The sequence below is a fragment of the Rattus rattus genome, chromosome 5 (genome assembly GCF_011064425.1).
Source record: "Rattus rattus isolate New Zealand chromosome 5, Rrattus_CSIRO_v1, whole genome shotgun sequence".
Lineage (NCBI taxonomy): Eukaryota > Metazoa > Chordata > Mammalia > Rodentia > Muridae > Rattus > Rattus rattus.
In genome coordinates this window covers 79,724,660-79,740,762 of record NC_046158.1, presented here as the reverse complement: position 1 = coordinate 79,740,762, position 16,103 = coordinate 79,724,660, and the positions used below count along the sequence as shown (strand labels likewise).

The 16,103-nt window shown below is 46.3% G+C and overlaps 1 protein-coding gene across 1 annotated transcript; it reads right to left on the bottom strand.

Annotated features, from left to right (window-relative positions):
• Window positions 1-484: 484 nt before the first annotated feature.
• Commd9 (COMM domain containing 9) lies at window positions 485-15,136 on the bottom strand. The gene is made up of 6 exons (XM_032903789.1): window positions 15,047-15,136; window positions 6,765-6,890; window positions 4,841-4,980; window positions 3,212-3,246; window positions 2,170-2,273; window positions 485-1,196 (listed from the first exon to the last, which is right to left on the bottom strand). Exons 1-6 carry the CDS (start codon window positions 15,095-15,097, stop codon window positions 1,056-1,058), a joined length of 597 nt encoding a protein of 198 aa, XP_032759680.1. The 5' UTR covers window positions 15,098-15,136; the 3' UTR covers window positions 485-1,055.
• Window positions 15,137-16,103: the final 967 nt, after the last annotated feature.

Here is a 16,103-nt window from a genome sequence, read left to right as displayed (position 1 = left end):
ACACACACACACACACACACACACACACACACACACACACACACACACACACACACCTGGCTGCAAACCTCTATTCTTCTCTACACACACACACACACACACACACACACACACACACACACACACTCTCTCTCTCTCTCTCTCTCTCTCTCTCTCTCTCTCTCTCTCTCTCTCTCTCTCTCTCAGGCTGCACTGTGCTACTGTGGAGATACTGAAGGAGGAAAAGTTTCCAGACATGGGGTCCTATGACATGAGAAGCACATAAGAGAAATGATCTTGTGTGGCTAATCTCTGAGGAGTGCCTCCACTGACTGTTAGCTCTGTTTTTTTGTTTCACACGATAGACAACAGCAAAGAGTTGAGGCCCACGTACCTTGTATCACCTCACACCATGCAGCCGTGAGCTTCACTTGCAATTAAGATGTTGAGATCATTTACCCAAATGAGAGGTAGAGAGGGCTGAAGTGAAAAGAACCACAACCAGATCATCACTGTTGTTTATTTCCAACTCTTCCTACTTCCTAGCCCAGGAATAGTGGCCAGTGGTGTGTTCCAGCTTTCTGCATTGGAGCTGTGGCCCAGCAGGGCTGCAAGCTCAGAGAGGGGTCTTAGGGGACCGTGCTGCAACGCTTCTCTTTGTTATGTGTCTGCTCACGTCTGTGATGGGGAAGCAGGCACTGCTGGCATCATCCCCAATTCCCTCATGTATTCTGGGCTGGAAACGAGCTCATGTGAGCTGGAGGTAAACTCATTGGTGAGTGCCCAGCACCGGCCTGAGTTCTCTACAGCAGTGCACAGGTGGCTGATGAAGAACCTGCTCCTTCGCATGGCCGACGGCGTTTACCTCCACACAGGGCCTTCTCAGAGACGGAGGCTTTGTTCATCTTCAGGAAAAACAAAAGGAGGAAGAGAAGAGAGGAGCCGTAGGCATGGGCATGGCCGCTTCCTTTCCTCCACCGTGCCTTCTGTGTAGCAGCAGCCCCTCCACCCCACTGTCTGCCACTGTCAGCCTCTGTGCCGACAGCCACACCCTCCCAGGCCAATAGCTGCCGGCCTTACTTATTAGCTACAGCAGAGAGCTGGTCCCGAATGCGACCCAGCCCATCTAACATGGTGTCCAGCGTTTCTTTGCTCAGCTCCATGGTCACAGCCGAGATAGAGGGTTTCTCTCCACACAGACTAGCGTCCTCCTGGATCTGCAAGAAGAACACGGCCCAGAAAGTCAAAGCTGCCTGTCTGGTTCTCCCTGGAAGTGAACCCTACCCCGTTCTATGGGCTCTTAAAGAGAGGGTGCTACTGAGTGCAGCAGAGAATCCTGGCCTTTCCTTCTTTAGCAGCAGGTAGTGAAGGAGATGCTCCAACGGCCTGGTCACTTCCCTTTTACATGCTCTGGGTGAGCGGAGGCTCACTGACCTCTCCGATACAGGTCTCAGTACCCAAGTGAGAAAGCACTACCTGTTCATACCACACTTTGACAAGAGGGCTCTATGGCATGCATAAAACAATCGGACACAGAAAAGAAAATTTCCACATATACCTATGTGGTCTTAAAAGAGGAAATGAAATGTTACTATATTTTGAAAGGTCTTCGTCTTCGACAGATGTTGAGTGGCTGGGTGCCTGGGGGAAGTGGCTACAGCATCACACCCTTCTAATTTTAACTACCGAAATCCTACAAAATGGGCCTAGGCCCTTATGAAGTTCGGAAAAGGTGAAGAGGGGGGGCAGGGCATGTGACTGCGGAGGAGGTGCTGGCCACTCAGCTGCCATCTGTGGCTTGGGCTGTGCTGCAGCAGGGATGGCCCAAGTCGACTGGACAGGAACCTAGTGAGAGTCTGTCTACCTGAGGAATCAGGGGCTGTGTGACATCTGCATGTGTAAGCCTGCTTAAAGAAGGACACCTCAGACATCGGCACGTCATCTAAAAACGTATCTGCGTCCATCCTCACGAAACTTCTGCTTTTAGGAACTACTTTATTATGACCATGCTAAGTCAAGACGGTCCTACAGATGTGACATGTGAATGAGCACCACATTTGGGAGGGGACATTATTATTATTATTGTTGTTGTTATTACTCTGCTGGTGTTTTAGATGACTGGGGTGGGAGAAGGCCAACTCACTGTCACTCCCCCTTGCCTCCTGAGGAGTTGACACGGGGTGTGTATACCTTCATCTGGAGCAGGCAGGTGGGGACGGCCATGCGGCTGATGCTGTCAGACGAGGTTTTGATATCCACTCTCCAGTCCAGGTCCACTAGGCGTGGCAGGGAGACTGTGGAGGGGACAGCTGTGGTCAGAGCTTATATACTACCTGTCTCTCCCAAGCTTTCGTCCAATGACAGGCGGCTGGAAGGAATGTATACACACAACATGCTCGACTACAGGCAAGTCTCAGAGACAGGGAGGACCTAAGACCTACAAGTTGTGTGCCTTACACACGGCTTGGTGCCGCCTGTCCTTAGCACTGATTCCCAGTGGGCGCATCTTCAGGCGCTCCCACTCCAGGAGTTGGCACAGAATAACAGGTGACCACAAGGTCGTAGAGGAAGGGCGACTTCAGCAATGGTGCCAGAGACTTTGTTTTCTAGAAGCAAGCCCCGCACTTGTCTAACCCAGAGCCTGCTTCCTCATCTGGAAGCCTGGACTGCAGGGTTGGTGGAAAGGCTGGGTGAGTCTGCGGTGACGCAAAGTGAGTGCAAGGGAAGTCTACACAACCTTCTGGAGGACCTTCAGCGACCATCTTTCCTCTTTGCAAGTCCAACTCATACATGTAGTTCTCATTACTATTCATTGCACATGGTAGTGTGTTACTAATGTTACTGTTGTACACATGTCTACTGAGCACACACCACCTGATACCCACTTCTTTCTCCTCCTCCCCTTCCCATTGGCCTGCTCTGCTCTGCTCCCTCTTAACCGACATATACTAACACTGACATATACTTCACTTTCTTCTTGGGTGTTTCTGTATTCTTTAGCAACCTGCTCCTATCATAACATTAATAGTAGTAGTAATAGTAGTAGTAGTAGTAGTAGTAGTAGTAGTTGTAGTAGTAGTAGTGGTAATAGTGGTGAAATAATGTGAAATTTAAAAGGTACAGCACGGAATGGGGTTTGGGACTAAGATAATTCTCTTTGATCTGCAGTTAAGTTCTTGGCTGGAGGACTCAGCTGACACTGGGGAGCAGGGCGGGGAGAGGCAGTACTCACTCTGGTTTGCTTGGGCTTCAGTTCTCCAAGTCGATCTGTTTAAAAAGGAAAGATGGGAAAGAAACAATGGGGGAGCAATGAGGGTCCCCAGCTTGTGGCCTTTTACCAGAAAACCCTCCCTTCAGAGGCAGTTTTTCATTGTTTTGAAAAGCTAGGTGATGGACAGCTTAGGGAAAGAAAACCTAAAACATAAAAGACATAAAACAGCAGTGGCCCTAAGACAGGACCCAGCTCAGTCTGTGGGACCCAGCTGGTCAACAAACAGAGCTAAGAGCTGCAAGCTGCTCTCTGACCTCCGAGCCACTACAGCATGCCCTGCAGCCCTCCAAATAAAGAAATGTAATAAAACAACGCTAGAGAAAAATAGAACGCTTAATGTGTTGCAAGCTTCTTGTGCTTCTAGTCTCAAAGACAAAACAAAAAAGTCACTTCACTCTCCCTTCCCTGAGCACCTACTGTGAGGACTGCATCTTATGTAAACACACCCACAAGTAGCATCGGAGTGAGGTACCACGGAGTCAGAGTAAAATGTGGTAAAGTCCTTGGTCAATAATTAGCACCAGTTTCTGCTGCTGGACCCCTTCAAGCTGTCAGCTAGACAACAATCACTTCTACTTAAGATTCATGTTGAAAAGCATTTTCCCAGCTCAGAAGATATAGACAATTCACAAGAGAAACAAAAAATGGCCAGTAAGCACAGGAAAAAGACATTCAACATTTCTAATACCATTTTTAAAACTTAAAAGCTAAATGAGAAACCGTCTCCGTTCATAGAACTGGGGAAAGGGAAGAAACCTCAGTGCTTCGAGGCCAGGTTTGGTGGTGCATGCCCGTAATCACAGCAGCAGCCACAAGGGCTCCACATGCCAGGCTAGCCTGGGCTACACTGGGAGACCTAGTCTCACACAGACAAAACCAAAAAATAAACAACAACAACAACAACAAACCATTTTTGGAGGCAACTTGACAATGTAAGGCAAAACCCAGTAGGAACCAGTATGCACATGACCTTTAAGCCAGTAAGTGAATAACTGAATATGTAACAAAAAAGAAGGTTCTACCTACCACAAATTGTTTTTGGGAGAAACTGCCAATATCTTAAATGGCTCACCTTAAGGAATTTAAAAATGACACAGAATTCCTCCATGGACTAGAATACACTTTACATTTAACTATTAAATTTTAATACTGTTTGCTGAAAATAAGTAAGCTCTAAAATGGCAAGGTCTGTCTGTCCGTTAAAAACAAAACCTAAGGATCAGCTTCTCCGCATATACGCAGGAGAAACAGCCAAGTTTCCACCAGGAGTGGGAGCTCATGCCTGTAAGCCCAGCACGTGGGAAGTGGAGGGAAAGGAGCCCGAGTTCAGTGTTATCCTTGGCCAGAAAGGGGTTCAAGGCCAGCCTCAGCTACATGAGACCCTTCCTCAATAACAGAAATAAGCAAAGAGGTGAAGAGCCTTCCATTAAAGCGTGGATGCCACGAACCTCTGGGTGTGGGGACACAGGGCCGTATGCGCTCTCAGTCATCATATCAGTGTGCACTCTCACCACACACTCACATTATTTCTACAACAGTGATAACGAGAACTGTGAAAGTCTGAAGGGACTCTCAAAAGCACCCACTTACATGTGCTCCAGGATGATTTTTGTCAGCAGGTTTTTGAGGTTCTGGTGGAAATTTTCCGGAAAGAGAGCCAGAATCGCCTCAGCAGAGGACAGGTCACGGAAGGCCACCAGCCTAGTGAAGCGGTGCAGAGCCTGGAGCAGCTGTGGACAGAAGGGGCGGCCCCGCAGCTGAAGGGCAGGAGCGGGGGGGGGGGGTGGAGCGCTGCACACTCATCCCGGGGGGGGGGGTGGGGGTGGGGGACACGACCACAGTCCCGTGAATGGGTTCGCTGCAGTGTGGGGGCCGCTGTAGCACATACTGACACCCAATTTGACTCTGCTAGTTCACTGGTCCTTTTAGAAGACAGAGATAGCGCCCTGACATAGGAAGCCATCAGCTCGTCAGAAACTTGTTAGTTGTGGGCAAAGGGATAATGTATCTTTTTGTCTTCTGCAGCAGAACCTGACCTCCACTTAACTCTGTGATGCTGTTTCCCTGGTAACCTGAGAGAAGTGGAAAGCCAGCTAGGTTACTAGGCAACCCTGCATTGGCCCAAAGCCTCTGGCCCAAGAGGACTGTGTAAACACTGGGGTGCACTTCCCTGAGTGAGGCTGCACCCTCCTTGGACCTGTGCTGATTGGGTTGTGAGAGGAGATACCGGTCCCCTGGAGTGTGGGCTTCCATCTAGGGTAGAAGGCATCTCATGTCCTTATCCTTAAGCTGTCACCCAGAAGATCAAAGAGAAACAGTTCCTGCCCAGTGGTGTGACCCCCTCTGTGAAGATGAGTCTTGACCCTGCCTCCATACGTGCTCCCACCTCATACCCTCATAGGCACCGCACAGCAAGCCCAGGGCTTCCGCCGGCACTCTATATCAGTGAGCTACACTCCCAGCAAACCTTCCCATGTCCTTGTAGATCTGCAGCAGAATGGAGCTTAGAGTTCACTGATGAATTTAACGATGCTTAGCTGAACCCAAGAAAGCTCTGTGGAGTGACTTTTTTCCACTTTGCAGCTTTATCTGATAGCACGGAGGCCGTCTGACTATGAATGGACACAACCCAGAAGCAAAGAGAAGTGAAGCCTGCAGTGGTCGGGGTGGGAGGTGACGCTCAGCAGTGACCATCTCATCAGCATGCACGGTAATGGCCTTGTCTCCATTCTCCACAGTCACCCCCCCTTCCTCTGTTTTCTAGAATCACGCACCTGTACTCAAAGTCCTGGCTTTATTTTAAGGATATCCAAACTATGTCTACGATCTTACTTCTGCCTTTTACTTTCCTATAGTTGATTTCCATGAAGAAAGCTCGACATTAAAGAAAACTAATGATAGTAATGGCACCATTTGGATAAAGATACCCAGCCAAGCATATGTGCCTGGATGGACAAACCAGAAAACTTAGCTTGAGGCACTCTGGCCTTCTCTTAGCTTCCTGATGAAAATCATATGAGCTGAGCAGAAGATGTGCAGGGGCTGAGGGAAGAGAGGGGGTATGGGGAACACGGCATCCCCGAGGGAGGCTGACTGAGCCCAGCAGTGGGTACTTTCTAGCCACTCGGGCCTCAGTGCCTCAGCAATAATGATATCCCGCCAAGTCTGTCCTCGGCCGTCAGCTGACACTCATCAGTACCCCCACGTCACGTGCTGTGCAGAAAAGTCACAGAAGGCCGGGTTTTTACACACTGTCTAGGCAATAAGTCTGAAATGAATGACACTTAGAACTCTGGTTATATTTCTCATAAGGAGGCTTATGTGTCATAAGGAAAGGCTCAAAGTCAAAGGCCTCAGAGTTCATTAATATTTTCAAAAATCTGTCTGCAGTTTGCCACAGTGTCAACAGATGTGTAAGGAGAAAAGGTCTTTGGACGTTCGCCCGATGGGGAGTGAAGAAAGGGGTTAGCGAGTGGTCAGGGCTGCGGCGCAGGGCTCTTCTCGCCACGCTTACTTGCTCTGCTTCCTCCCGGGTCACAGACAAGCTGGAACATGTGTTATCCAGGAGTGTTTCTGAGTGAAGGGCTGAAGTGGAGAAGCTTTCTTGGCACAGCTGTCTGACGACATCTTTTGAGGAGGCCTGGGAGTTAATTTACAGGCGGTAAGCACACAGTTATAGTCTGCAAACATTTGTGTTGGTTACTTTATGACACTTTTGAGAGTTTCTTAATGCTGACAGCCCACAGGAAGGGCACTTCTGTTTCTGGGAAGACGGATGTGCCTTTCCATATCCTTCCTGTTGACATCAGCCAATATCCCTGGGCACTTCTGGAAAACAAACCTGACTGTGCATGGGGGGAGACAACCCTGACTTGCTAGCATAAGGACCAGGGAAGAAGATGGGTACTGAGGCTCTAGGGTGCCTCACTGATCCCAGACCTTGCCCTAGAGGGGCAGCCTCCTCAGACAGAAAACTTTTAGACAATAACTACTGTACTTCAGCCCAAACCAACGATCACATAAGAAACTATGGACACACATCACGAGGACCAGCAGCGGCTGAGAGGAAGCGTCTCTCAGCAGCAAGCCTGGTGATGCAATAGCACAGCATCCCAAACAACTCTGTGAGGGCGGTACCCAGGAAGGACGGACGGGGAGCTGGGATCTGCAATCCTACTGGCCTGTAACAAGTCACACTACTCTAGGACTCTGGACTTCCACTTCCAGTGGAATTAATGAGGTAGCATTCTGGTTTCTCTTACTGTGATAAAGTACTGACCAAAACCAACATGGGGAGGGAAAGGTTAATTTGGCTTACAGGTTATAGTCCACAGTCAGTGGGAAGCCAAGGCAGGAACCTGGAAGAAGAAACTGAAGCAAGGCCACGGAGGAGCAAGGCTTACTGGCTTGCTCAGCCCGCTTTCTGGTTTCTTACATAACTTCACAACCAAGTGCCCAGGAGTGGTACCACTCTCAGTGGGCTGGGCCCTCCCACAGCAGTCATCAATCAAGAGAATGTCCTACAGTCTTGCCTACAGGCCAATGATAGAGGCATTTTCTCAATTGGGGTTCAGTCTTTCGAGATGACTCTATTTAGTTTGTGCTTGTGTCAAGGTGACAAGACACCCCTACTCTCTATCTTAGCAGTGTTGGGAAAAGCCAGCTAAAACAAGATTTAAGCATTATACATAGTCTCAGAATGCATCCGGAACATGCCCAGGTTCTAATGGAAATCACTGTGTGACCAGGAGGCAGGAAGGTCTTAAGAATCGTGAAGGGGGAGTGGACAGACGCCACAGGAGGCTGAGGAAAGATGATCACAAGCCGCAGGTCATCTTGAGCTATGTGACGTCCCGGACGACAACGCTAAAATATCTGACCAGTGTCTTCATACAGCTATGATTGCAATATTCCAATAATAAAAAAACATGCCCGAAACAAATAAAAAGACTGCCAAAAATAGAAGGCGATGATAATAAAATGGAAGCCACCAGAGACACAACCCAAACTCTCAGAAGACAAATGCAGGGAGGAATCAGTGGATGGAAGACACCATTGTATGAAATTACCCAGTCTGAGCAGAGGAAAAACTAATCCACACGGCATGGGGGACCTGCGGGGCTCCACCAGAGATCTAACAAATGTACACTGAAGTCGTGGAAGGAGATAAAAGAGGAAGTAGCAGTCAGACAGGCAGACAGATGATAGATAACATTTAAGAAAATACAAGAACACATTATTAAACTTTCTAAGTTTAACCACAGACTTAAAGGTAAATATTTCAAGAACCTAAGGGAACCCTAAAGAGTATAGTTTAAAAACTCCATACCAAGACACACCAGAAACTTAAAAGAAAAAAAAAGACAAAAAAATTGTAAGCATTACAAGAAACAGAACAACAGTGGTTTTCATGTGGGAACTTGAGAGGCAAGAGAGTATATTTCTCAGGTGCAGCCTCAGCTGTCAACCTAGAGCTCCCAGCTCGTAAAGTGTCCTTCAGGAATCAGAGAAAACCAAGACAGTTGCCAGAAGATCTGTGGTGAAGGAGGACTATGGCAAGTTTTTGACGGGAAAGGAATGGAGAAGTGTGGGGAGCTGCAGTGACCTGAAACCACCATGGGTCATCACTGCACGCTGCCCCTGAGCAAGCCTGGCCTCCCCCTCACTTTCCCAGCATCCCAGGGGCACAGAGAACGGTCACAGTGCATGTGAGCTTCACGAGCTGATCCTGGGACCATCAGCATCAACCTCTGACCACGGCAGTCAGTGCTTTTACAGAGTTTCCTACACCACAAAACAGAAAAGAACAAGCAAAGATGTAAAACAAACTACATTTTCTATATTACATTTGAAGGATAAAGTAAAAATTATAATACTGTTTGGTAGAGCTTTAAGTATAATGGAGAAAAATATTTAATATGAATGTGTTATAAGAAGACTTCATCCTCAGATACAATGATGACATCAACAGACTGCGATAAACACGAAGTGTGACTGGAAAGGCTTGGTTAAAAAGTGCATCAGACCCCCAGATAATACAGAATTCTGTGTGTGTGTGTGTGTGTGTGTGTGTGTGGTGTATGTGTGTGCGTGCATGTGAATGTGTATGTGTGTATATGTGTTTGTGTGTCTGCGTGTGTGAATGTGTGTATGTCTGCGCATGTATGTGTGCACATGTGTATATGTGTGTGCCAGTGTGTACAGGAGTGTGTGTGAGTATATGTACACAAGGATGTTCATGTCCTGCTTCATTACTCTCCTCCTTGTTCCCTTGAGACAAGGTCTCTCACTGACGCTGGAGCTAGGCTGGCGGCCAGGAGCCTCGAGACCTCCTGGCCCTGACCTACAGTGGTCTCATTACAGTGGTCTCAGTAGTTCTGTGGCCATGCATAGCTTTTTAAGTGAGGGCTGGAGATTCAAAAGCACTCTTACCCATTTAGCCATCTTCCTAGCCTTCAAAGTAGAATTCTTTTTAAAATGTTCAAATAACCCATGGGAAAACAGAGAAATGTAAAAAAGAAAAAGACAATAAAGAATGAGCAGGAAAAAAAAGAACAGATTTACGTCCTAACATGGTAGCATTTATATTAAGTCTAATTGACTTCAATATTCTAATTAAAATAAAAAACTGGCAGAGTGGATGAAAAACATTAAATGCTAAATACAAGGCTCTCCTTTCAAGTATATGGGCAGGCTACAGGTAGATGGATGGATGAAGAATTAACCAAGGGAAAGCAAGGATGGCCACACGGAAGCCCAGATAAAGCAGCTCTGCAAAAAGGAAACTACCCGGAGTATATTATAAAATGCTTCAAGATTCTGTGCCCCAAGAAGGCATCCAGAATGAGTATGTACCCAGGAAGGGGACCAACTGCAAACTGCGACAGAAATGTAAGGAGAAGCAGGTGACTTCCCAAACGCTATGGGCACAGCAACACCCTTCCTTCAGCAACTGACAGAACCAGCCAGATATGAAACAGGATACGGAAGAACTCAGCAGCCCCATCCATCACTCTAATTGACATGCGTGCAACACTTCCCCGGTAAGAGGACGGGGGAAGTGAGTGAAACAAAGAGCTGGCAAGAATGACAAGCCAGACAGTGAAAGGCTAAGGGGAGCCTACACACAAACCCGACGGCTTCCACAAATGGACCAATTACTCACACACAGCATCACGGTGCCCTCATATGAAACAGATATGTGACAGCTGTCACATTCAGGAAATTGAATCCACAACCTTAACTCAGAAAAAGAAATCTCTAGACCAAGACATTTTTCACTCAAGAATTCTAACAAACATCTCAAGATTAAAAATATCAACTCTATAAATCTCTTTTAGAGAACAGAGGAGAGGGTAACAGTTTCCGATGTATTTTATGGGTAAAATTACCTTAATATTCAAACCAGACAGTTTGGATATTACAGATCAGCATCCTCTCATAAAAAGTGACACAGAAGTGCTTAGCAAAATATTAGCATATAGAAATGAGCAACATACAAAGAATATATAAAAGGGATTATATACTATGAGCAAACAGGATTTATTCTGGGAATCTAAATCTGGCTAAATATATGAAAATCTATATAACTAACAATTTTAACAGATCAAGGGAAGTGAGCACACACCTTAAAGCAAGAAAAAAATGTTTGATAAACTTAAACATGAGGATTTTTTAAACCTTAAACAAACAAACAAACAAACAACCCTCTCAACTAGGGAGATGGTTTGGCAAGCAAGGAAAGGTGAATGCTGGAAAACCTGAGGACATAAGTTTGATTCCTAGAACTTACAGGGTGGAAGGACAGAACCAGCTCCTGCAAGTAGCGTTCTGGTCTTCACACATGCACCATAGTGCACGCACACACACACACACACACACACACACACACACACACACACACCAAGAAATTTTTTTAAATACCCTAATTAGGGGGGCTAGAGAGATGGCCTTCAGTGGCACTGACTGCTATTCCAGAGGACCCAGGTTCAATTCCCAGCACCCACATGATCACAACTGTCTGTAATTCCAAGATCTAACACCCTCACACAGACATGTATGCAAGCAGAACACCAGTGGACATACAATAAAAATAATTACTTTAAAAGCTACCCTAACTAGGAAACACATGTAATACAGCCAACCTACAGAATGCCATGGTTTGTGTCAGTACCTGGAGAGCACTGGGTTTTGACACTGACTGCTGCCTGGCTCACAGGGCACTGAGGCACTGCTGCATGGCACTCCCAGCACCTTCCCTAGGTGCTGCAAGCCAGATGACCCAGATCCACTGCGTCATTCCGATCCACTGCTTTTACTTAGATACTGTTGTAAGGTGAAACCATCAAAAGTTCAACCATCTCGGGCTGGAGAAATGGCTCAGTGGTTAAGAGCACCAACTGCTCTTCTAGAGGTCCTGAGTTCAAATCCCAGCAACCACATGGTGGCTCACAACCATCTGTAATGGGATCTGATGACCTCTTCTGGTGTGTCTGAAAACAGCTAAAATGTACTCATATATAATAAATAAAAATCTTAAAAAAAAAAAAAAGTTCAACCATCTCAATTTGGGCTCTATGTGTCCAAGTAATGGACATATAATTTAAAAAGTGTCATCTGCAATTGGTCAAAGAATGACCCCTAGTACTTCTGTGCTATGACTCTACATTGCAGATCAAAGATCTCAGAGAAGATGGGATAAATATGGAGATACTTGACCAAGTTTATGTTCTGGGAGATTCAATATCCTAAAGAGGGCAATTTCCCCTCTAATTGGTACATATGTTCAAAGCAATTCCTATCAAAAATCTAAGCAAGTTTGTCTTAGATATAGCCAACAACATTTAAAAATGTATAGTGAAAGGCAACGGACTTAGAGCAGCTAGCGAAGTTTGCACGCATGCATGTGCCTGTGAATGTGTTGGGAGATGCATGTGCACATGTGTGTACACACATATAGAAGGAGAAGACAATCTCTCTGTGGTTCCTCAGGGCCCCATTCACCTTGCTCCTTGAAACAAGTTCTATCACTGGTCTAGACCAGCCAAACAGCCAAGGCTGCCTAGCCTGCCCCTGGGATCCCGCTGTCTTTGTCTCCCCAGCACTGGGATTACAAGTGCACACAATCACGATGGCTTTTTCACTTGCGGTCCAGGAATCACACCCACATCCCCATGCTTGCATAACACATGATTTACAGATTGAGCTACAGCCCAAGCCAAAGCAATTTTGAGAAAAAAAAAAAAACAATAAAGTAGGAAGAATTGATCTGATGTCAAGATTTATTTATTATATAGTTAGGACAATCAAGCCTGTGTGCACACAGAGGGATAAGCACACAGAACAGGGCAACAGAGACCCCAAAACAAACCAACACAGATGTGTCCAAGGGATTCTTGAATTGCAGAAGCAATTCGGTAGAAGAAAAATCTTTTTCACAAACAATCCTGAAACAATGTGACATTATAATAAGCACACTCAACCTATGTATCATGTATTTTATACAAAACTGGCTCAGTGTGGATCACAGGCTCAAATATACAAGACAGATACGGGGCTGGGGGCACAGCTCAGGGGTAAAGCGCTTGCTGCACAAGCCTGATGAAAACACACAAAAGCGGAAGCAGGGCTCATGCCTGAAATCCTAGGGCTCCTGTCTGAAAATAACAGGCAGAAGGAGAGTTCTGAGCAGTAAAGGATGAGAAAATCTCCAGCAAGACTGAAGGCAGAACTGACACCCAAGGTTATGCTCTGACCACATGTATACACCCACAAACACATATGTAGACACACACAGAGCCAAGTAACACTTATCAGAATGATTCGGGTAGGATATACTGACAACCCAAAATGTTGATGCTGATATAAACATACGTGTAAAGTAGTCAGGTACTCTGGAAAAATTTGGAAATGTCTTTAAGTCATGTGACTTCCAGATGGCCTGGCGACTTCTTCTGTAAAAGCCAGTACTAGAAATACTCTACATATTTTTCAACAGACCAATGAGCAAACAAATAGAACATACTTCAGAATACTTCGGAGCAATGAAAAGGAAGCAATTGTGGATACGCACGATCCGTATGATTCTCTAGAGAAGTGGTTTCTCAGCCTTCCTAATGCTGAGACCCTTTAATACAGTTCCTCATGTTGTGGAGACCCCAACCATATCATTATTTTATTGCTACTTCATAGTAAATTTGCTACTGTTATAAATTGTGATATAAATGTCTGATATTGCAGGATAACTGACATGAACCCACGAAGGGGTTGCGACCCACAGCCTGAGAACCACTGCTCTAGAGAATGAGGCTTAGTGAGGAAAACCAACCCACAAACATCACCTACAGCAAGACTTACAAAGCTCTGGAAATGAAAACTCATGACAGAAGAATGCTGAAGTGTCAAGGAGGTCTGGAGGCCGACTGCAAATGAGCTCGGCTGCAAGACGTCAACCCAGGGGGTCTTACCCTGATAGACATGTCCTGGAGCTTGACTGGATCAATGTAAATACCCCAACTGTGATACTGTTCAGTAGACTTTCAGGAAGTTACCATTGGGCGACACGGGGCAAAAGGTAAACGGCATCTCTCTGCGCTATTTCTCACAACTACAGGAGACATTCTAGTTAGCTTTCAATAAAGCTTATTTAAACAATAGCGCAATGAAAGTGAGGTACAGCTACATGCATGACTGGAAGCCAGGCGTGAACAAGGATATGAAGAAGTGTTCCATTTTTGTGGAGTTCAGGGATTGAGTATTATACCGTGTCCAAAGCAATACAGTGTTGGAAAGGCCTGTGGAGAAGTAACCATGGAGCTGCTGGGGGTACTGGTGTCTCAGTTTGTGATCTGGTGTTGGCTACATAAGTGTGCAGTCACCCAGAGATGCACTCATGATTTCTGCTTTCTCAGTATTTATGTTATATATTATGTTTTTGAAGGGCTTATCAAAGAAAACAAAATGTCCCAAGACAAGCAGGCATGGAGAAGGAACAACTCAAATCAACCACAATGAAGGGGGAAACTGATAATGAAAACTCTTGGTTTCTAGTCACAGTTCTGTTACACTAAGACACTTCATAGCTATTTCCTCAGCACATACTGGGTGCCAGGTGTTCTTGTTGGCACACTCGTGTGAACAACGAAGTCAAAGCGTTCAGGAGTGGACTGAGCAAACGCATACTAGGGAGATGTAGACTGGAGAGGGCATTATAGCTGATAATGATAGTGTCACGAGGATAATTTCTGATCGTCAACTGGAGAGGAAAAAAGAAAGGAAAACACAAAGGAACAGAAGTCAGGTTCCTCAGAAGAGAATACAAAGAGATCCATGGTGTTAGTTAGTAATAAGTTCTAAGAGGGAAAGCAAAGCCACCCTTTTACGGGGTAACTCAAACTTTATGACGTCCCTATAAGTACTAGAGTGACAAGAGGGAGAGAATTTCCTGATAAAGCGTGCGTAAGCTGGAATTAAATAGGGAACTGGTGGCTGTCACCCAAATGCTCCAAACCGAAAAACCACTCCTGGTCACTAATTCTTGGGTGCATTTACATCGACTATCTGATTTTTACGTCCACCTTAATATCAGGGCGTGATTAATTTTGTTGCTCCTGCTTAAAAGCTCAGAAAGGCTGTGCGATTTTCTCAGGGTCACACAGACAAGCACTGGCGCGCGGGAGATAGGGTGGGAGTGGAACAGTGTTCCATGCCAGGGCCTGTTTGCGCCCAATTCTTGTTTTGCACCAAGTCCCAGACACTAAAGCTGTCGCTGCACGCATCCACACCCCTTCAAGATACCTTCAGCAGGCTCTGGAGCGCCACGAAATGCTCTGATGTCAAGGCCGCCATCTTTCGGGAGTCATGTGATAGCAGGAGCAAGCGGAGCGTGCCGCGTGACCCCTAGCAGGACATTCTGGGAGTTGTAGTTCTTCACTGTGGCTGGCGGGAATGGCGACGGAGTATTAGGGTATGCAGAGAACCGGGAAGTCTCACTCCTGCATGGCTAAACTCAAAGACCAGAGTGCCAAGATGCTGGGAGAACTCAGATATTGGATGATTTCCAGAGAACAACTGGCTGGACTGCCTAGGTCAGGGAAACTGGTTTTGCCTTTGCCCTTCTGGGTGGACTAGTTGATCTAGGAAATGCACCTGCAGGCTTGGCAGGCACCTTGGCAACTTAGATGCCCAGAAGTGATAGGCCTACTCACCATCTGGATTTAAATGAAGCTGTGCCTATTTGAATTCTTGGAATTCACACACACACATGTATGCTCACATGCCTGCAGTACACCCTAAAAACCACAATGCTTCAAGGCTTATAGTTTCTTTTCTGTTTGTGGAGAGGTAGGGGCTTGCCATTATAACTAGCCTTATTCAGACAGTCAAGCTACGTCACTTAGGGTTCTTAGTAACTTCCCCGTGGTCCCAGAGAGATCCGGTTTGAAGAGCAGCTGATTAGGAAAGGGGTTAGAAAGGAGGAGGGCATGTGAAGATTTTACCTATCTCAGCGCTGTGCGCCTTGGTCCGCACTTTTTCTCTTGAGTCTCTTGCTCTGGGAACTCAGTGTCGAGGGTCACATAGTAAGGAAGTGAAGCCTGCCAACACCTCCTTCCTCAGAGGCAGACCTTCAGAGAGTCTGAAAGTGGCAGTGACTGGGTCAAAGGCTTAACTGAAACCTTGCAACTGCAAGATGGGCAGTGACTCCAACTTCCAGAATAGGATTCCAGAACTAAGATAGAAACAGAAACCTGTGGAGGAAGGAGCCGGGCTTTCCAAGCTACCTGACTTTAAAGACATGATTCTTCCTTGAATAAACACAACCTGGTGGAGGGTTACCAGCGAAAGGTGGATGTGC

Coding starts and splice junctions, on each gene's coding strand:
- Commd9 (XM_032903789.1), bottom strand. CDS start 15,097: ATGGCGGCCTTGACATCAGAGCATTTCGTGGCGCTCCAGAGCCTGCTG. Junction 3,247..4,840: donor AAAATCATCCTGGAGCACAT/GTAAGTGGGTGC, acceptor CTTTTTAAACAG/ATCGACTTGGAGAACTGAAG. Junction 1,197..2,169: donor CCTGCCTGCTCCAGATGAAG/GTATACACACCC, acceptor TTCTTCTTGCAG/ATCCAGGAGGACGCTAGTCT.